A 23,206-nucleotide genomic window follows, 5' to 3' on the forward strand; every position below is an offset into this window, starting at 1 on the left:
ATCACCTGTTTAGTGTCTAAACTTTGTATTCCTTTTGAAAACTTAAAAAAAATGTAAACACAATTTTAAAATAAGACAAATGATATAGTCCTCTAATGCAAATGAGATGTTTTTCTAACCAATCATTTCTCCAACTTAGCAAAATATCCATTTGGCAATATTTTGTTAGGAAATGGGCAGTGTCCAAGATTCTCTGGTTTAGGCAAATGGAAGGGGAAAAGGGTAATAAAACAGAATGATCTTGTACTTGATTAGGAAAGGGGTATAAGAAACAATTAAGTTAATTTTACAAATGCTCATTTGACAATGAAGAGGCAGTTTTAATAGAGAAAAAATATTGGCAGTCTTCTCATATGTTTACAAACTGTCATATATATGTTTATGATTGTATTGCTTATATTGTATGCATATGTCTATATTATGTTATCTCAATATGAACAATAATATGTGTAGTACAGTGCCAAAAGTCTTGGATTTGGAGAATGAGAGTTTTATCTCTAATCTTTGCTTGATCACTAACCATCTGTGACTTTGGTCAAGGCAAATAGTTTCTATTAGGTTCAATTTTGTTATTTTAGAATTTAAAGGTTTGAATTAAATACATTTTTTTTATTTCATTCATCAATAAGCTTGTAAGTCTATGAGTAGTCAATACAATATTTCTAACGGAGTGCATGAGGTAAAAATGAAGAGTTCAACTTAAAAAAAAAAATTCTCTCCCTTATATTTTTGTTCTCTTTCCATCTCTTACTATTGTGCCATAGTTCCCTTTTATTGTCCTGACTCAGTTTCCCTAATTGTCCTGTCTTGGTTTCCCTGAATTGTTATGCCTCAGTTTCCATTAATTGTTCTGTCTCAGTTATTTGAATTGTTCTGTCTAAATCCCCCTGGTTGCATCACCCCTTCATCAACATTAGATCTGATATAACATAGGGCAAGTTACTCTAAAATTATAAATTGTAAATATGTGAACTCAAGATAAGGGGGAGTTCAGACTTCCTGGCTCCTAACTCCTCTTAAGTCATAATAATATCTGGTGCCTCCTCCACCCTGTCAGTCTATCCCAGTCACTTGGAACCACATGTATGCATGTATGTGTGTGTGTGTGTGTGTGTGTATATATATATATTTATTTCAGGGGAATCTCACTTTGGCTGCTGGGTGCTTTGAGACATCAAGTCTGCCATCAACATGCTCCCAGCACAATCTCTCCCTCTCAAATAAAATATTAAAAACTCTCTAATCTCTATGTTGCCACAGTTTCTCTGGCATTACATTATTTCAGAAGATATAATAGAAGGAATAATATAGGATTAAAATAGCAAAGTCATCAGTACAACACACACACACAAACACAAACATTTATGATGACTGGTTTATTTAAAAGAGAAAGCAAAAGCAAATTCTTTAGTTTGTATATTAAATAATATTTATATTAAATAAATAGGAACTTCCTGTCTTCTTATTCTGAAAATAAAATTTGACTATTAGAATGTAAACATCATAGCCCTTTCAATGTAGTAAATTCACAAAACGACATCATTCTTAATAAGAATTTAATTATTGTTTTTAAAATTTCCACAACATAAGCTCTGGAGACATCTTTATTCAGATTCAAAGCTATTTCAATTTCTGGCTATTAGGCTGAATATAATTTGAACATCAGATAAATTCAAAACATACAGCCAACAGGATGCCTTTTACCAATATGTTTTTTATAAATAGTCCTTTTTTTCTGCATGGAATGGTTAAAGACAAAGACATAGACAACCACTGGTTCTTATACTAAACTTGAGATGATCGCTTGTCTTATAACAATTACCCCTAAGTCACATTGTAGGTCTGAGAATAGAAAGTAGTTTCTTATAAAATCTGTTATGTCCAAGAGAGAAGCTTAGTTAATTTAAGTATAGGTTTTACTGTTTGACCTTATAGCTAGGGACGAATGCTGTTGTCCATAACTGTTTCTAGAGTTTTTAACCTAATTGGGACTCTGCTCATGAGTTCCTCCTTTCCTCTCTCAGGGTTGTGACTCAGATGATTATTTTAAAAGAGTAGAATTCTGTTAAGAAGTATAATATAAGGAATTTCTCCAACAATTTGGCAACTAGAAACTATTGTATATTAATTATAAGACTATAAGAAGTACTGACAATAGAACATAATGACAATAGAACCTTTTTTTTTTTTAAGGTTAAGGTGCTCCAGAGGAAGAAAATATCAACAATATTAGGTGGTTCCTTGAACCACCTTTCAGTAATTATGTGGACATTTTGATGACAATAGGGAGGAAAAATCAGTGATAATTGGTCTTACCAGAAATGAAAAAAAAAAAAATCTGTCTTTATATCTATTGAGCCAAACTTTTGAAACAGGAGGTGAAGTCTGCTTTCTATATCCAGGCACTACCACTCTTTCTCTAGAATGAAAATTTAACCTAAGATTTTCTATTGTTAATATAAACTCTATTACTCAAGTTTAACATTCTAAAGGATTAAAATGGATTACTCTACAAGTGATAGAATATACTACACAGTTGTTCCAGTTCCATATAAAATTCCAATTTAGTTAACCTTGGGTAATGAAAAAAGAACAAATATTTCCCCATCTTATCAGTATTGATCAGTGAACATCCATTATTACATAAAAACATCATATATAGAATTTTTCAACCAGTAAGTCTCAAGTTCTAATAAAGAATCTATCAGAAGTTACATGAGAATATTTAAAAAGTCCTCTGTAACATTTTAATACATATATTTTGTAGAAACTGTTCCCAAAGACACTATCACTTTTACGATACTAAAGGAAAGAAATACATTATTCACTTTTTTGTTTGAAATCCTGTTTATTTCCCTTTTGGCCATTCCAATGTAAAAGTTAGAATAAGTTAGGTGGGAAAGAGTGTGGGTTTGCTTTCTAATCCAAACAATTGCATGAAAAGAAACAGTCATAGGTTTTCCTTCCTTCAAATTGAAGAGATTATCTTCACTAAATTTTCTCCTTATTTTCACTAGATTGCTGCAAATTTCATGGAATCTTTGTTAGCATTCAATAGTCGATTTATTAAAGCCAAATAGTGACTGCAGGTGAAATCAGGTTCTTTCCTATCTAAAGATTTTATCAGCTACTAGCATCAGTTCTCTTGTAATTGTTCTTCTAAGCTGAATGTTTCTCATTTCTCCTGTTGTTTTCCCCATTTACCATTGTCACTATAACATTTCCCAGGCTCTATAACCAATGCTTCTGGATCTTTACAGAAAAGCCAAGACCATTAAACCAATTGTACTTCACAGAATCTTTAACCATTTGAAGCCAAAATGCAACAAGTCAACATTTTATTGCAGTTATAGGAAACATATCTAATTAAAGATTAAGAAAAGAAAGTACTTGTCACTAAAATTTTGACACTATCAAAGATCTGATATCAAAAAATGTGATTTTGTCCATGGAGATATCATTAAAGAAGAAATACACTATTTGAGATACTACTGTTCCATGATGAATACGTGACTTTTCCATTTGACTCACAGGGGAAATCTTCATGTGTTGTCTCTTTGATAAGAATTTGGCTTCCCAAGAGCAGAGACTGTCTTCTTTTTTTTTTTTCTTTTTATCAATTGCATTTAATAAAATGTTAATATTTTTAAATCAAATAATTCATGTGAGTACTTGAGTTATTTTATCATTTCATAAAGAACATTTATTTTTTACAGATATTAAAATGTGTTTAATATTGAAGACACATAAGCAAGTAAGAGCAAAGATGATTATGTGATTCCATGATTCACAATTTTAAAAGCTTTGAGATAGGTGATATTGCTATTCAAATTTATCAATGAAGAAACCAAGGCAAATAGAATTTAAATAGTTTGTCTAAGGTCATACACACAGTAATTAAGGTTTTGAGACTGAATATAAATTCAGGCCTTTATAGTCCACAGCCAGAATTTATTCACTGTGCCACAAAGTTTCTTTTAGACCTCCTTGTAGATCTAGGAATACTCTATGTCATTCTGAATATCTTTCTGTTGTTTTTTCTGAATATTTTAAAATGTTTGGTCCTTCAAATGAATTTTGTTATTACTAAGCATGGTGATATAAAGTTTCCCTTTAACACTTTTCTATCTACTGGAACTATACATTATTTTTGCCATATTGTAATAAGCACTACATATGATAAACCACATATATGCCATGTATACATATATGGCATGTATGTGGTTTATCATATGTATTTATATGTGTGTATATATACACCTACATACACATGTTTTCTTTTTGTTGTTTTTCTTCTCAGAATATTATTTTATATTTTATCTCTGGAGCTAAGCTGTGCTTGTAAACTGTCTATGAGAGTGAAGGATGGCTCTTATTTCTCAAGAGTTGTGAATTAAAGATGGACCAAATTTACTTTTCTCTGACATAGACACAACTGATATAATACTGGGAGTGGAAAGAGGTATCACAGGGATTTGAGATTGCTAGCTGTGAGTGACAACAACAAAGACATTTAGATGTATGGAAGTGAAATACAAATGTTATAAGCATGTCACTAAAACTGGCGCCTGCTTAGTTCAGGATCAATATAGAAATGGAATGAAACATTCACATTTTGTTGGATATTTAAGAAATGAGGTTTAATGTTCCATAACATAACAAGAATATTTACCAAGAATTTAGTGACATTTAGCTTCTCTGAGTATCCCTTGCTAGACCTTCTCCATTTAGTATATCATCAGTGTTGATGACTCTTTTGATCTTAAGCATTAATTAATTTTGAGAGTCATAGCTATAGTCTTTTATACCCCTAAACTATCTAGAAATGATATTGCAGAAGTCAAGAACAGAGGCAGCTTTGTCCTGGGAATATCTTATGTAGGATATGATGGAGAAGGTAATAATTTCATGGAAACTTAGGCCACTTCTTCCCCTGGAGCAATTCTGTTCTATCACATAACATTCTTTCATGGTAAGAGGCTAAGGATCTTCCACCACATCCACCACTTAAAAGTTTATAGAACTTTTCCTAGTTTCTTGGCATGAAAAGCACTAACAGGGACAAGAAGGAAAAGGGAAAAAAAATGCATAAAACATAAAAGCAAATAAAAGTCAATAATCCTAGCCCTTTTTCCTTCCCTTTACAAATCTTATATTCCAGTTCTCCTACCACTTAATACAAGCATTACTAAGTCGGGAACAGAAACAAATTAGCAAAATAAAAATGTGGAAGAATAAAAAAAAAATCCTAAACCTTTCCTTCCCCCTTTAGAAAGACCAAGTTTAAATATGTTCTAAAGAAGGAGTTGATAATTGCCAGAGAGTTAAAATAGAATTATGGCCAAAAGAGCTTGGTTGGGCTATATCTTTATAATAGGTCTACTAATGCAATGATGGTCATTTATTTAACTTGAAAAGGCTACAAACCAAGACTAAAATGGAGGGAGAGTTCATTCGTGACTTTTTTTTTTATACATGGTTATGCATTCAATACATCTTGTAAAGCTAAGATGCAGCAAAGTATGGATCAGTTCTCTGCAGCTTGTGCTAATTTTGGCCTAACAATTAACACCAAGAAAACAGAGTTGCTCTACCATACATATGTGGAATTCTTTTTTACAGTAAATGAAGAAGTTCTGAATACTGTACACTTACCTTGGCAATATGATTTTCAGGCATGTGCACACTGAAAATGAAGTTGACATATTGTCATAACTAGCTTAGTATTTTAGATACTCGTAAGTGAAACATACAAGACAAGAGGTATTAGATTGACCACTAAACTGTAAGCTTGTGCCAACCTCATTTTTGTGTGCTTGTGAAATCTGATTGTATCAGCTCTACTCCAAAAAAACTGAATTGCTTGCATTTGAATTCTCTTAAGAAGCTTATGAAGATCACCTGGCAGTTTTAGATGCTAGATATCAGGATCCTTTATCAAATTAATTTGAAGAGCATTCCAACTCTGCTGCAGAGAGAACAACTTTGATGGGCTGACCACATTATTCAAGTGCCAAACATACACTTGCCTAAAAGACTATTTTGTAGAGAACTCACAGATGACATGCTTCATATGGTGGTCATAAGAAGTGATAACAAGGACACTTTTGATATCTCTCTGAAGAACTTTTGAATTGATTATGTGACATGGGAAAGCCTGGCACAGGAATGCCCAGCATGATATGCCCTAATTAAAGAAGCTAAACTCTATGAACAAAACATAATTAAAGCACCACAAACAATCTTCAAGAGGGGAGAATTTAGAGAATCTACCCTAAATGTTCTCATGGACCCTTTATGTTTAATGTGGTAAAGCATTTTAAGCTTATATTGATCTGATCTGCCACAATCAGACGCACTGAAACATCACTCTAACATAGTGGTGTTACTTTGTACTTCTTTAAGTACATGGACAGCAACCAACCAATCAACCATCAAAAATAAGTTTTTGATGGTGAAGTCTAACACCACTAAGAATATCAGAGTTATGGAACTCATACTGATAATTTTGGTAGAGCCACAGATTTTTTTTTCTATACTGATGAAAGATAATTATGAGCAGAAACAGTTCCAGGAATATCAGGGTCACAGTACAGACACTAGGAGAACAGACACAATTCTTCATCCTATATCAGGAGTTTCTCTACTAAAATAGTCAAAATCTCATAAGCCTTTATGTGAAATCTGCCCTAGTATCTAAATTATGCAAAACTCATCCCTATACTGCTATCCACTCAGTATTCTTTGACCCAGCAGACAAAATGGTCCCAACCCATTCCATTTAGATATATATTAATGGCAACTTGTATTAAAATAGCCACCTTGCCCTTACTGAATGCAGTATGACATCTAAATAAAATGTCCAAATTCATACTGGTCTCATTTCTAACACCTGCCATTCAAAGATCAACTCCAACCTGATTTTTTTTACATATATGAAGTCCTTTTTATGACATATCAGCACTAATCAGAAATCTATAACAACCTTCTCCCAGCTCATATTAACAGTTCTCTTTACTACATTACTCATTGTAGGTTCTAATCATCTATTTCAAAGTCTTTAGTTATATCCTTTTATTTATCCTCACCATCTCAAGTATTATTGTTGTTCAGTTATTTTGGTCCTGTCTGTCTCTTTGTGACCTTGTTTAAGATTTTAGTGTCAAATATACTACAGGGATATTGGAATAGCTTCCTATTTCTTTTTTCTAATCATTTTGTAGATGAGGAAACTGAGACAAACAGGGATAAATAACTTTTTCAGGATTGCAGAATTAGTAAATATCAGAAGCCACATTTTTACTCATCTTGATTCCAGGAATGATGCTCAATCTACTGTGCTAACTAGGTACTCCATAACTTGCCTGTCTGCTACTAAATATATCACGCATAAAGTTATAAAATTGTTATTCCTATTTTTCTATAATTAACAACAAGAAGAACAAGTCAACCTGTTCTTCAAATTGCAGGCTTACCATACTTTTAGCCTGCCAATTTACACTCTTCTATGGTTCAGATAAATTGTCCTTTGTGAATAATTTCATTTCCCACTCTATTTCTTATTATGGACCATCTTTAATGTCTGCCAAGAATGATTTTTTTTTTCTTCACTAACTACTTCTGATATTTATAATTCCTTAAAAGTACAGTACAAGTGTCACTAACTTCATAAATTCTTTCCTAATTTCCACATCTCCTCTTCACCTTAATTTGCTAAATTTGAATTTCATATTTACAAACATATACATATATGCATATGCATTCTTATGTCAGAATATGAGATCCTTGAGAAAATTCCTTATGCAATTTTTGTCTTTCTAATTCCAATGTCCAGTTTAATCCAGAATACATAGTAAGTTTTTTTTTTTATTAAATATTTGTGGATATGTTGAAACATTTATTGTTTCTAAAGGACATATATAATGTGTGTATGACTATATATATATATATCAATAATGCCTTAAATTATGAGGTAGATCACATAAATCAATGACTAAAAATGTAATTTACCCATATCTACTTCAGAGACCCTTATGAAGTCTGAAATTCTACAAATTTATGAGAAAATTATAAAGGAAGAAATGTATTCCTAAAAATTGTTTGTTAATCATTTTACCAAATTAAATTTAATTTCTCTTGAAGTGATGAAAATAGACTCAAATGATATCCCTAGAAACATCAGTTGGAAAGCTAAGTAAAATGAGTACCAAAAAAAGAGAGATGTTGAAGAATAATGTAAAATTTACTTAAATTACAATTCTACTATTCATTAAGAATTTCATCAAAATGCCTAATGCTTAGTAGATGCCTTATTGTAGGACCAATTAACATCTGTATACTTTTTTTTCAAACAGTAGAACTTTCTGGGGCCAGCATCCAATCATCAAAAAAAAAATAGAATATATTTCAAGAGTAATAATTGAATTATGTGAGTGTTATATACTATCCTAACCAAACTATATTTCATCTATTAAAATATTTTATAGAGCACTGCATAATGAATCCTACATATATTTCACTAGGCAAACATGAAGTCAAATGAAGTCAGGAATCCTTTTTCTCATAATTACATTCTTCAAGGCCTTCTTTACCTCCTTGTTTCTCAGGCTATAGATCAGAGGGTTCAACATGGGGATCACCATTGTGTAGAACACAGAAGCCACTTTATCTTGATTCAATGAATAGCTAGAGCTAGGTCTCAGATAAGTGAAGATGGCAGTTGAATAAAATAATATGATGGCTGTCAGATGAGAGGCACAAGTTGAGAAGGCTTTGTGCCTTCCTTCCCTGGAGTGCATGCGCATGATGGAGACAAGAATATAGATGTAAGAAGTGAAGATGATCAGCACTGTACCTACCATATTTATTCCAGCACACATAGAAAAAATACTTTCATTCATGTGTGTGTCAGAGCAAGAAATTTTAAAGAGTGGGGGACTGTCACAAAAAAAATGATGAATAACATTGGAACCACAAAATGATAAGCTACTTAAATAACTTGTGTTGATCATAGAATTAAGTAATCCTGCTGTGTAGGCCCCTGCAACCATCTTTAGACAGACAGTCCTGGACATGGTAACAGTGTAGAGTAGTGGGTTACAAATAGCTACGTAACGATCATAGGCCATTAATCCAAAGAGTATGCTCTCTGTAGTGGCCAAGGCAATGAAGACATACATTTGTAGAAAGCAGCCAGCAAAAGAGATGGTTTTCCTCTTAGACATTAAATCTGCCAGCATCTTTGGAGCAATGGTGGATGAATAACATACATCAGTAAATGACAAGTTACTCAGGAAGAAATACATGGGAGTGTGCAGTCGAGAGTCTAGAATGATAAGTACAATCATTCCAATATTACCCACAGCAGTGAGAGTATAAATTACCAAAAATAACACAAAGAGAATAACCTGAAGTTCACTAGAGTCTGTTAAGCCCAGGAGGATGAACTCAGTTACGGTGGTGTGGTTTTTTCCAGACATTTATTTAATATATGTGTACTTTTTAAAATCAAGTTTCGTCAGAATATAATGGTATCTCAGATTCCCTGAAGAATGATTTGTTGAAATAAGTAGCACTTGGAAGGAGAACTCTAATTTCCTGAAGAAAGGAAAAAATACAATATTAAGTAGAGCTACTAAACAAAGAAGTGACCTAAAAATGGGCTAATATCTAACTCCTGACTTTAGCAAAAAATCACAAGATAGTGTGATGTACTTGAATGAGCAGTTAATTTGGTAACAGAACTGCTTTCTTACTCTATGTGTCACTTTTCATAAGTCATTTAATGATTTTACCCCCTCTTATTCCAATGTCAAAAAAGGGATCTAAACGTAATTGTCTCAAGTCCGCTCAATCTCTAGATATAATCACATATTAATCTGAACTTTAATTGGTGAAAATAAAATCAATAATAAATATTTATATAGTATGCATCTTTTTTTCCTGTCCACAAATATGATTCCCACTTCCACCCTTCTTTGGTTAAAGATAGAGTTCAAAGGAAAGCAACTACATTCCATCATCTGTCTTTCCAATTTCTTTAAGATTATTTTAGGTAAATAATATATACATCTTGCACTCCTCATGTTTGGCATCACCATGATCCTATAAACCAATTCATTTGATAAGAATTTATTAAGCTTCTACTATGCTCCAGAAACAATGCTAAATGCTGGAAATATCCCTCAAAACAATGATAACATAAACAAACAAACAAACAAAAAAAAAAGGAAAAAGACAGTTCCTGTTCACAAAGAGCCCGTAATCAAAAGGAGAATATGAGAACCTAATAAATAAGTAAAAGCAAGCTGTATTCAAGATAAATGAGAAATAATTAACTGTGAGAAAACATAAAATGAAAGATGGGGGAAAGTCTTTCTGTTGAAAAGATTTTTTTGTGTGTGTGTGACTTGAAAGACAGGACATAAAAAAAGAAGAAAGATCATTCAATGTTAAATCTTAACAAATAATTTATCCAAATTTCCTATGGAAGAGCAAAGGGTAAAATTGGTGGAAAGAAGGAAAACATTTTTTCTCACTTTTAAAGAATGCTGGATGCTCTCTTACATTCCATGTTGAGAATTAAACTAGAATTTATGCATAGCATAGGATTCACTTACCAAAAGCTCTGCAAGCAAATCTAGAAAGGATTTCCTCATATCCTGGCTTTGTTTGAGTGATAGAACAATGTTTTCTTATCTTTTAAACCCGCTAGAACATTATTGTTCACAGAAACTCTACATCCCTTGTGTCAAAGTATCTATGATATTTAATCATTATAGTTAAATTATATTTTCTCCTTTTTATGAATTCTTTCACAGAATTTGGAGCTTCTCAGTTAGTGAACACAAACATTTAATCACATTAATTTCCCATGATATAATCCTTTGAAATGTCTCTTTATATCTTTTTGCTTACCACAGTTACTAAACTGCCTAACAGATAATTGTAATACATTCTGCCTGAGCTCAAAAGATTTCCCTTTGGGTCAATTAAATATATATTTTATTGAGTTTGCCATTGGAGGATTTCTCCACATAATATTACCAGAATGATGTTATCAGGGAATGGAGAAACCAGCAGAGAAAATGGTTTCTCATCCCTTGATGTTTTATAAGTCATTCCCAAGAGGACGATATTTCTGAAAACAGAAAGTTTCTTTGAGATTTTCTGATGTAATTTTGTAACTTGGTCTAGAGACCAAAAGATCAGCCAGGCTAATCAAACTCTTTTACAGTTGAAGAAACTGAGTTTTAGGAAGTTAAGTCATTTGTCATGCCCATGCAGATAACAAGTATAGAGCTGAGAATTAAAAAATAACCCTTCTGCCTCCACTTTAAACTATTTCACTTTTTTATCCTAAAGCCTGAGAAGCCTTTTCCATTTTTCTCATGTTCTCTTTTAAATTCCTGAGTTGATAGAAGACTATAACCATTTGCTAACATTTGTGCTTCTAGCAACTCACATAATAATTCAATAGGCAGGATAGGGCAATTGTGTTTCAGAAGAGTAGTTCTGAGACAACTTCTTGTTTTATTTCCCACAAAGAAAATGTCAAAAAAAATCGTAAATATGGAGAAATATTTTTTTTCTAACTCATCAATAAAAAAAAAAAAAATTATCCGTTGCTAACATCTGTTTAGGGAATGGGACAATATCCAAGATGCTTTTATTTAGTCAAAATGAAAGGGGAATTTTTCATGAAAGAGAGTGAGTGGGATTATTCATTGTGGGGGGAAAGGTATAACAATGAAAAAAAAAACATTTACTGTACAAATAATAAAAGATAATTTTAAAAGTAGTTTCTCAAACACTAGGTTACTTTTGTCTTTGACTAATATGTCTTATTGCATAAAGTCTATTCCACTGATCTATCACACCATTTCTTAGAAAGCAACAGATAGTTTTGATGATTTATGCCTAGTTTGTGATTTGGTATTGTTAGCTCAACTTCCTTAGTATTTTTTTATTAATTCCCTTGAAATTCTTGCTCTTTTTTTCTTCTAGATGAATTTTGTTGTTATTTTTTCTATCTCTGTCAGATAACTTTGTTTTTCTTTTTTTTGTAGTTTAATTGGTATAGAATTGGATAAGATGATTTGTTTAGTCAGAATTGTCATTTTTATTATATTGACTCAGTCTATCCATAAACAAATTATATTTTTCCAATTGTTTAGATAGGACTCTATTTGTGTGAAAAGTATTTTGTAATTGTTTCATATGGTTTCTGGGTTTGTCTTGACAGGTAGACTCCTAAGCATTTCATAATTTTATTATTTAATGTGGAATCTCTCCATCTCTTGCTGCAGGACTTTGTTAATTACATATAGAAATGATGATGATTTATAAGGGTAAAGACTTAGAAGCAAATGACAACAAAAAGGTGAAAATACTATGTTGTGATACATATTCAGTCTCCATGGTCCTCTTGCTGTATGTAAATTGCTATCTCTATCACAAGTCTATTGGAATTATTATGAATCACCTCATTATTTTAAATTGGTAAGCTCGTCAGAGTTGATCATCACATTGTCTCATGGCTATATACAATGTTCTCTTGGTTCTACTCACTTCACTTAGTATTATTTCAAATAAGTCTCTCCAGGCCTTTCTGAAATCATTGTATTGATTGTTTCTTATTAAAAAATAATATTCCATCATGTTCATATACCATAACTTATTTAGCTATTCCCCAGCTAATAAACATCTACTTAGTTTCCTATACCTTGTCACTACAAAAAGATCTGCTACAAACATTTTTGTATGTGTAAGTCCTTTCCTCTTTTTTTATGATCTCATAAGAATACAGGCCTAGGAGAGACAGTGCTGGATCAAAGAGTATGCACAGTTTGATAACCTTTTGGGCATAGTTCCAAATGGCTCTCCAAAGTGGTTGGATCAGTTCACAACTTCACCAACAATCTATTAGTGTCCTAGTTTCCCCACATCCCTTCCAACATTCATCATTATCTTTTCCTGTCATCTTAGTCAACATGACAAGCATGTAGTGGTACCTCAGAGTTGTCTTAATGTGCATTTCTCTTATCAAAAATGATTTAGAGCATGTTTTTCATAAGACTAAAAATAGCTTTAACTTCTTCATCTAAAAATTATTGTTATAGTTTTTAATCATTTATCAATGGGAGAATAGGTTGCATTTTTATAAATTTGAGTCAATTCTCTATATTTAGAAATTAGATTTTTATCAGAACCTTTTGATATAAATCCCTCCCCTCCCCAGTTTTCTGCTTCCTTTTCAATCTCGTCTGCATTGGATATGTTTGTACAATAACTTGTCCATTAAATATAATCCAAATCTTTTATTTTTCATTTCATAATGCTCTCCAGTTCTTCTTTGTCCATAAATTTCTTCATTCTTCACAGATCTGTGAGGTAGACTATTCCTTGTTCTCCTAATTTATTTATATTATTGCTTTTTATGTCTAAATCATAAACCCATTTTGATCTTATCTTGGCATGAGGTGTTAAGTGCTGTTCAATGCCTACTTTGTACCACACCATTTTCCAATATTCCTAGCAATTTTTAGCAAATAGTGAGTATCTCACTTATCTCAGATACTGGAGTTCTTTGGTTTATCAAGCACTAGATTACTATAATCAATGACAATTGTGTTTTGTGAAACTAACCTATTCCACTTATCAACTACTCTCTTAACTAGTACAAAATGATCTTGATGATTGCTGCTTTATAATATAATTTTAAATCTGGTATACCTAAACCACCTTCATTTGCATTTTTTTCATTCATTCCCTTGAAATTTTTTATCTTTTCTTCTTCCAGATTAATTTAATTATAATTTTTCTAGTTCTATAAAGTAATTTCTTGGCAGTAATTTGATTGATATGTATGCCATTCCTTTTAATGGTCCCCTCCCCTCCCTTTACTTAATCTCTCTTCCTCCTACTTCTGTCTGGTAAGATAGATTCCTATATTCAATTGATTTATTATTTCCTCCATGAGTCAATATTGATTAGTAAATTTCAAATGACCCTCATTGCCCAACCTCACATCTTCCCCTCTACTGTTATAAATCTTTTGCACCTCTTCTTGTGAAATAATAGATCCCATTCTACCTATTTCTTTCTTCTTCACCCATCTTACTGTTCTTTCTCATCAATATTTTTAGAGACTTGCTAACTATTGCTAGGCTAATCATTATTTACAAAAAAGGTGCCTTGTCCCATTTAGCTTCAGAAAAACTGAAGTCTTCTCCCAAAATAATGCATCCAGTGAAAAGTGGACAACCAATCTACTTATTTTATTTATTTTTTTACATTTTATTGATTACTTTAGTATCTACATAATAATAGTTTTTCATCTAACTTACAGATTCAGCTTAATTTTGTGATGATGAAAAACAATTAAAAAAAAAAAGAAAGAAAGATATATATCGTGAAGAAGCCTTGTCTGGTGATATACAAAATAGTTTATCATAAAAATTCACAACTTCCCTCGAAGGTAGGAATCAGCTTTCATTATTATTATTTTTATCACTCTCACTAGATTTCCATTAATCACAATTCAAATTTATGTGAAGAAAACTGAGTGGAACAGAGAATCAACATAGTGATACTAAAAATGGAACAAAGGACCAAATAAAGGGAAAAAATTGGAACATATTAAGGCATTTATAAAATTAAACAGAAGATAAGGGGAGCAAAAACAGAAAAGGACAAACAAGCATGGGAGAATTGGAATATCGTGTCAAATTTAAGATCGACAATATATAATATAAAAACAAGTTATAAAATAATGATTTTTGGTTTCATAGAATATTTTTTCTTTGTTTCTTTTTCTTCATTTTTGGTTCATTGTATAAGTTTATGTTAATAGTTGCTGATAATTCTTGAAGTTGTAGTAATCTTTTAAATGTAACTAATTATGCAAAATTCATTAATTTTCTTTCAAGAGAGTGGAACAAGTGATAAAATAGATGAATTATGTATTCAACTTACTTTTATTCAAGAGTATGCATTGAACATTGTAAAAACATTTTAAAAGATATTTTGAAATTCAGTATAAGCAACCAATTTTTCTTAGTGATTTGGTATATTTAGATTTATTTGTTTCATCACAGAGACAAACATGAGCACACATCATAACATTCAATTTTAAAATCCATCAGGAATCTTCATTCAAATATTCTAATATATATTTATCTCAGATAACAATAATTAATGTGTACAAAATTCTTTAATATTCCTGTTTTTATTAGTTCATAATGGACAAATCAAATTGCTTTTAATTTTTTTTCACCTTTGTTATGCATACTTTGTTCAAAGTATGATTTTACATTAATGCACTATTAGGATACAAATTATTTTTTCCATTCTACTATTTTTGTACATTGAATATTCATTGTTGCTATTGCTGTTTTTCTTTATTTCCTATTATTTATATTATATATTTAACAGTTGATTCTTTGTTTTTGATAGCAAATGCTATCAAATAACATATGTTATTCATAGCCAAATTACTGGAAAAAAAGTTATGATGGAAAAAATAAAGTTTAATGATTAAAATTAGAAAACTTTGCTTCTGGGGTTATTAGGTTGATTTTCATCTTTGCTTTAATGCCATTTGAGAAATTTAAAAAATTACATTTCTTAATAAATTTTAACATTTTTCAAATCTTATTAACTCATTCTGTTGTTGATCATGTTGATTTTTTTTTTTATTTATAAAATACCTTGATGCGAGAAGCTCTGGGAATTTATATATTTTAATATCAAAACCTAGTTAGAAATCAGAAGATGCTTATATTCTAATGATAAAGACAACACATAAACACACTTGTATACAAACTTGTGTACATCAAAGTATTATACACATATGTATATTTATATACATATATATGACAAAAATTGACAAAAAATAAGGAAGTTTGTAAGAGGGATGGGTTTTGGGAACTAGAAAAGGAATTTATCTTTGACATATTGAATACAATATGTTTGGAGGAATTCATTTTGAACATGTCAATTAGTTTAAATAGATAGTTATCTGCTAATATTAAAGGGTGTTCCAAATCACTATTGATCAGAGAAATGCAAATTAAGACAACTCTGAGATATCACTACAGACCTGTCAGATTGGCTAAGATGACAGGAAAAAATAATGATGAATGTTGGAGGGGATACGGGAAAACTGGGACACTGATGCATTGTTGGTGGAGTTGTGAACGAATCCAACCATTCTGGAGAGCAATCTGGAATTATACCCACAAAGTTATGAAACTGTGCATACCCTTTGATCCAGCAGTGTTACTACTGGGCTTATATCCCAAAGAGATGCTAAAGAAGGTGAAAGGGACCTGCATGTGCCAAAATGTTTGTGGCAGCCCTTTTTGTAGTGGCTAGAAACTGTAAAATGACTGAATGCCCATCAGTTGGAGAATGGTTGGGTAAATTGTGGTATATGAATGTTATGGAATATTATTGTTCTATAAAAAATGATCAGCAGGATAAATACAAAGAGGATTGGCGAGACTTACATGAACTGATGCTGAGTGAAAAGAGCAGAACCAGGAAATCATTATATACTTCAACAACAATACTGTATGAGGATGTATTCTGATAGAAGTGGATATCTTTGATGAAAAGAGGATCCAATTCAGTTCCAATTGATCAATTATGGACAGAATCAACTACAGCCAGAGAAGGAACATTGGGAAATGAATGTGGACTGCTTGCATTTTTGTTCTTCTTCCCAGGTTATTTTTACCTTCTGAATCCAATTCTTCTTGTGCAACAAGAGAACTGTATGGTTCTGCCCACATATGTTGTATTTAGGATATACTATAGCATATTTAACATGCATAAGACTGCCTGCCATCCAGGGGAGGAGGAAGAGGGAGGGAAGGGAAAAGTCAGAACAGAAGTGAGTGCAAGGGTTAATGTTGTAAAAATTACCCATGCATATCTTCTGTCAATAAAACTTATAATAAAAATAAATAAATAGATAGATAGATAGTTATCTCTATGGAACCAAACACTAGAATTCCTTTCTTTATCTTTTCTGTATTAAACTTGACATATAAAACACTTGGTGATACTGTTGTGAAAAATCAAATTGCTGACCTGGTCTAATACTTCAAACACAATAATGAACAAAACAAAACAAAAACCTTGAATTCCATATTTGAATTGTCCAGAGTATATAAACAAATGCAACACATGATTCTAAGAATTCTCCAACAAGTTTGAACAGTTTTCAGAGATATTATGTTACTTTTCTCCTGATATTTAAAATACCAGTTCCCATCCCAAACATTTATTTTTTAAATTTATTTTGGATTAATTATTATTTTTTAATTTGTTTATCTCTTGGTTTTTACTACTATTAGGGAGAAACAAAAAGATAAATGAACAGAAGATTATCTACCTATTTCAGTTAATTTTAGTAAATTGAAGATTTTTTGAAAAAGCTATGTGTTTTACTTACTTATTTATCCTAAGAAAAATAATCATATGAATGTTGGTATTCTTTTCCTAATAAGGACATTTTTAAAGGCCCTTTTCACTTCTTCATTTCTCAAGCTATAAATTAAAGGATTCAACATTGGGATAACCACTGTGTAGAAAACAGATATAACTTTTCCTTGAGTTGGGGAATAACTTGAACTTGGACACAAATAAGTAACAATCACAGTTCCATAGAATATAACAATGGCTGTAATATGAGAAGCACAGGTTGAAAAAGCTTTACGCCTCCCTTCAACTGAATGCAAACGCAAAATAGAAAAAAGGATATAGATATAAGAGGTAATGATGATTACAAATGTTCCTAACATGTTTATCCCAGCACAAATGAAAATGATAGTTTCGTTCAATTGAGTGTCAGAGCAAGAAAGTTTGAGAATTGGGGGACTGTCACAGAAAAAATGATGGATGACATTGGAGCCACAGTAAGATAAACTACTTATGTAACTGGTATGAATAATAGAGTTCAGGAATCCTGCTGTGAAGGCCCCCATGGCCATCTTCAGACAGACTGTCCTTGACATGATAACTGGATAAAGCAGTGGATTACAGATGGCCACATAGCGATCATAAGCCATCAATCCAAACAGGATACACTCAGTGGTTGATAAAGCAATAAAGATATACATCTGCAGAAAGCATCCAGCAAAAGAGATGACTTTCTTTACAGAAAGTAAGTCAACTAACATCTTTGGAGTGATAGTTGAAGAATAGAAAATATCAGTCAAGGACAAGTTAGTCAGAAAAAAATACATTGGTGTGTGGAGTTGTGAATCAATTATGATCAGAGTAATCATTCCTGAATTGCCCATCATTGTGAGAGTGTAAATGACCAAAAATAAAATAAAAAGCATAATTTGAAGTTCTGGTGAGTCTGTTAACCCTAGCAAGATGAATTCAGTCACTGTGGTAACGTTTTCCCCAGACATTTATTCCAATTATCAGCACAGTCCCAAATTGGAAAATCCTAGGATTAAAAAAGTAATATGGTAAGTGGAAGAAGGGATCGTTTAGCTGAAGAATAAATATGAATAAGTTGTAAGAAGCTGGTAGCATAAATTGTAAGTGTTGCATCTCCTCTCCCCCAACCTCAATAACTCAATTAGTATGTGTTTATTAAATATTGGGCTTTTCTTTTCTTTACATTAAGCATAAGCTAAATATAGTACCTTATGCTTTTTACAAGCAATTAAAAGGCAACTACTCAAAAACTAATCTACAACAGAAACATATATTTGCAAAAACAAAACAGAGAAATATGGCCAAAAAAAACCCAATCTTCAGAAGAATGAAAAATTTGTTCCAATAGAAAAATCACTGAAATTAAGCTCAGAGGGTGTGGTTTTAAATGTTCATATAATCTGAGTACTCTAAGATAAATCAAAACCTCAGTTTCATCACTTTTATTTTTTTCTGGAAAGTTCAATTGGATACTTTTAAAGACACATTCCAACTCAAACCTTCCTTATTATCCCAAAACCTACTTGCTAAAATTTAGAGGCATCTAGTCTATCTTACGTAAAAAAGTTTTCAGGAAAAATAATATTTCTATAATTCTTTAAAGCACTCAGGGGTGGAGGTGGATAACATTTATTGAGTACTTACTATATGACAGAGGCAGTTAAGTGATACAATTAATAAAGTACTGTGCTTGGAATAGGAAAGACTCAACACTATGAGTTCAAATTTGGACTCTTACACTTAACTATCTTTGTGAAATTGGGCAAGTAACATCAACCTGTTTGTTTCAATTTCCACATCTGTAAAACAAGCTAGAAAAAGATTTGACAAACTAGTATTTCTGCAAAAAACAATAAAACAAAACAAAACCTCAAATGGGTTTATGAACTGTCAGACATAGCTAAAACTCCTGAACCACAATAACTACATGACAGGCACTAACTGGCCCTGTAAGTCATACATAAGACATAAAAAACACTTGTCTGATTATTGTAATCTGGTGCTGCTGCTACCTAGTTTGTAATACTTTTTTTTTCTGAAAGCATGTAACTAGGAGGCATAAAAAATCAAATGTTATTAATAAATGTGGAATTAATTTGAATTAGGAGGAAGGATTGGATTTGATATACAAATCTGACCATTATAGACTTGGTGACTGTAAGCAATCTCTCAAATCTTTGTTCTCTCCAAGCTTCATTCACTGGCACTTAAAATGAAAGGGATTCTTCTTCAGTATTTGTAAGAAGGTGCTCTGGGAAATATAAATCATTTTAATTATTTAAAAAAAATTCCCACCTGTTGCCAGAAAATGTGCTATTTCAAGTGTTTAAAACTAAATTCAAAATATATAAGAAAATACATACCAAAATTACAGCACCTCATGATGCAAATACTATCTTTGAAAAATTAAAATAACTTCCATAGTTTTTTCCATCAAGACAGAGAGTTTGATCAATTGCATATCTTCATGGAGTCTTAGTCTTCTCTTCAGTTAGCCTCTTTACATATGCATTCTCTTTTCTCATTATAGGAAATTAATTCCCAGTGCTATTAATTCTTCTGGGAGAGAATGTAGATTTATTTTTTCTTCCATCTTCTGCATTCAGAAAATTCTTTGGAAATCTATCTCTGGGGAATCATTCCACAAGAAGATGCTTTAACATATAAATGTGAAAAGATAACAGAGGAGATCATAAACTCTTTCCTGTGATTGCTTGATTTGTGGCTACTTAATTATTTGATCAATGAGTTGGAAAAATTAAGGATAAAATGATGAAATATATAATTAACACAACAGCAGAATGTAGAGACATCATGTTAGATAATAAGATCACAATCAACAGAGAAATTAACTTTGATGTTTTTAAAATAATAAGATAAACTTTAATTGGGACCAATATAAAGATTTTTTTTGAGGAAAATTGTAAGTAAATAATTGAAATTTAAAAAAAAGGAAGAGGGAGGAGAAATTTATACAGAGTACTTTGTGGATTTTAAGTTAAATATAAATCAATAAACAATTTCATACTGAAATAATGGAATCAGTATCTCCGGGGCCAAAATGTTTAGAGTTGTCCACTGTTTTTTTCTTTGGTCAACATATATTTGAATTTTGTGATAATTCTAGGTAAACTTTTAAAGAAAGACAATCACTAGCTGCAAGCATCCAAAGAAAATAATTAAGAGGTTAGAGGGATTTGAAACTATGACTCATGAAAATGGGTTGAGAATGTTTAACCCATAAAAAGAGTAGGAAGTGAGAAGGAGTATTTTTAAAAATTGAAGGGATAGATTTGTTCCAGTTTTATTCTGGGGAAATAACTAGGAGAATTGGGTAGACATTTTAAGAGACTATGTGATGGGCAAAATTTTTCTTATCAGATTGTAACATCTTAATTATTATCACAAAAATTACATCTTCTCATTGTGGAGGTATCAAAACTTATGGTCAATGCCAAGATGGAAGAGAGAATCCAGGAAGTGTCCTGAGTGCTCTCCTGTTTCCCTTGGAACTAACCTTAAACTAAGCCTCTAAACAGATTATGCCGTGACAAAATATGCAACAAAATAGAGTGAAAAGGTTTTCTAGCTCAGGATAACCTACAAGTTCTTCAGGAAAGATATACCTCCTTGGATAGAAGGAGAGCACAGCACAGCTCAGGCATGGTGAACACAAAGCTAATGGGAGGCTCTTAACCACCATACAAATCAAAATTCCTCAGTCCTCACTGAAGAATACAATAGCATTGCAGGCCAACAGTATAGTCGTCAGTCCCAGCACAAAAAAAAATAATTTGCTAACCCTGGAAACAAGATAATAATAGAACCTAACTAGTCAAGCCTATTCCAGTGTATTAAACTGCAAACTGAAGCACCTGAAGCACTTTCTGAAAGAAAGTGGCCCCACCTATAAGCCAGCACAAGAAGTTTGGGAGTATTTGTCCCACATAAGCTTGAAGTAGAGCTCAACTTTAAAAAGCTAGAAAATGTGTCACCAAAAAGCAAAGAAAAAAAAAATTGCCTTGACCATAGAAAACTATTATGGTAACAAGTATTATTTAAAACTCCAAATGAAGATATGAATTAGTCTGAAACTCAAAAAACCTTCATGGAAGAGCTCAAAAATATTTTAAAAGTCAAATAATAAAGATAGAAGGAAAATTGGGGGGAAAATAAGTTATGCAAGAGAGAGAGTTGATGTCTTGGAAAAGGAAGGGAGAAAATTGACTGAAAAAAATTTCCTTAAAAAATCCAATTGATCAAATGGGGAAAAAAAAATCCATTGAAGGAAACACCTACTTTAAAAAATAGATTTCACCAAATGGAAAAGTGGGGACAAAAGTTAACTGAACATAATCATTTCTTAAATTAGAATTTGGAAAATTGAAAATAATGATTCTTGGAGACATAAAGAATCAAAATCAAAATAAAGAAAATAACTAGAAGAAAATGAAAAAAAAATAACTCATAGGAAGAATAACAAACCTGAAAAATAAGTCAATTAGAGATAATTTAAGAATTATTAGACTTCCTGAAAGCTGTGATTAAAAAAAAAAGCCTGGATAGCTTCTTTTAAGGAAACTTCCCAAATATCCTAGAATGAGAGGGTAAAATAGTTGTTGAAAAACTTTTTGAATGAGATCCCCAAATGAAAATTCCAAGAAATATTATAGCCAAATTTCAGAATTGAAGTTAAGGAAATTATACTGCAAGTTAAAGAAGCAATACTGCCTGCAACAGGAAAAAAAATATCAAATATCGAGGAGTCACTTTAGGAATTGCTCAGGATTTAGCAGCTTCTACCTTATAAAAAATGGATTACAACCAAGAATCAACTACTCAACAAAACTGGACATGACCTTTCAGGATAAAAGATTCTCCCAATTGAAAAGGGGGACTTTCAATCACTTTTGATGAAAAGACTAGGACTAAACAGAAAATTTAATCTTCAAATAAAAGACTCAAGAAAAGCATAAAGAGGTAAAAGGGATATAAAAATGTTATTTAAAGTTTAAACTGTTTAAATGAAACCTGAAGAAAGACTGAAGCATACTATTTTCACTTTTTAATTGTTTATATTCACTTGCTCATTTTTGTTTCCTTTTATTCTGATTCTTCCTTTACAACATTACTGATATAGAAATAGGTTTAACATTATTGTATTATATATCTTATATTAGATTGGTTGCTCTGTTGGAGAAGGGAGAATACAAGAGAAAAAAAAACTCAAAATTATCCAAAAATGAATGTTGAAAACTATCTTTCCATGTAATGGGAAAAAAATGAGAGAAAAAATGGAAAAAAAGAGAGAAAATGAAAAGAAAAATATGATGAACTAAATATAACAGAAAAAAGGTTAAACTCTTTTTATTTCTAAAAGAGAAGGTGATTGAGAACTTGAGAATTGCCTCTTTCTTAGGGAGAATTAGAAAGAATGTACATAGATAGAGATTGTGGATATAAGTTGACCTTTATCTGGTAATATAAAAAAAGAAATTAAGAGGTAAAAAAAAGGATTGTACTGGGAGAATGGTCAAAGGGTGGTAAAATGGGGTAAATTATATTACATGATGATGTACAAAAGACCCATTACAGTATAGGAAAAGAAGGGAATGATTGAGAATTGTTTGAAGTTTAATTTCATCATATTTGCCTCAAAGAGGGAATAATATACAAACACACACACACACACACACACACACAAATGTATCTTATCCAGTAAAAAAAAAAGTAGAAACAGAAAGGG

The 23,206-nt window shown here is 31.5% G+C and overlaps 2 protein-coding genes across 2 annotated transcripts; both read right to left on the reverse strand.

Annotated features, from left to right (window-relative positions):
- Positions 1-8,534: 8,534 nt before the first annotated feature.
- Positions 8,535-9,479, reverse strand: LOC127541077 (olfactory receptor 5F1-like). The gene has a single exon (XM_051966164.1). The coding sequence runs from the start codon at positions 9,477-9,479 to the stop codon at positions 8,535-8,537; it is 945 nt and encodes a 314-aa protein (XP_051822124.1).
- An 8,004-nt stretch (positions 9,480-17,483) lies between these two features.
- LOC127541115 (olfactory receptor 5F1-like) lies at positions 17,484-18,428 on the reverse strand. The gene has a single exon (XM_051966222.1). It carries the CDS (start codon positions 18,426-18,428, stop codon positions 17,484-17,486), a length of 945 nt encoding a protein of 314 aa, XP_051822182.1.
- Positions 18,429-23,206: the final 4,778 nt, after the last annotated feature.

The sequence above is a fragment of the Antechinus flavipes genome, chromosome 6 (assembly GCF_016432865.1).
Source record: "Antechinus flavipes isolate AdamAnt ecotype Samford, QLD, Australia chromosome 6, AdamAnt_v2, whole genome shotgun sequence".
Classification (NCBI taxonomy): Eukaryota; Metazoa; Chordata; class Mammalia; order Dasyuromorphia; family Dasyuridae; genus Antechinus; species Antechinus flavipes.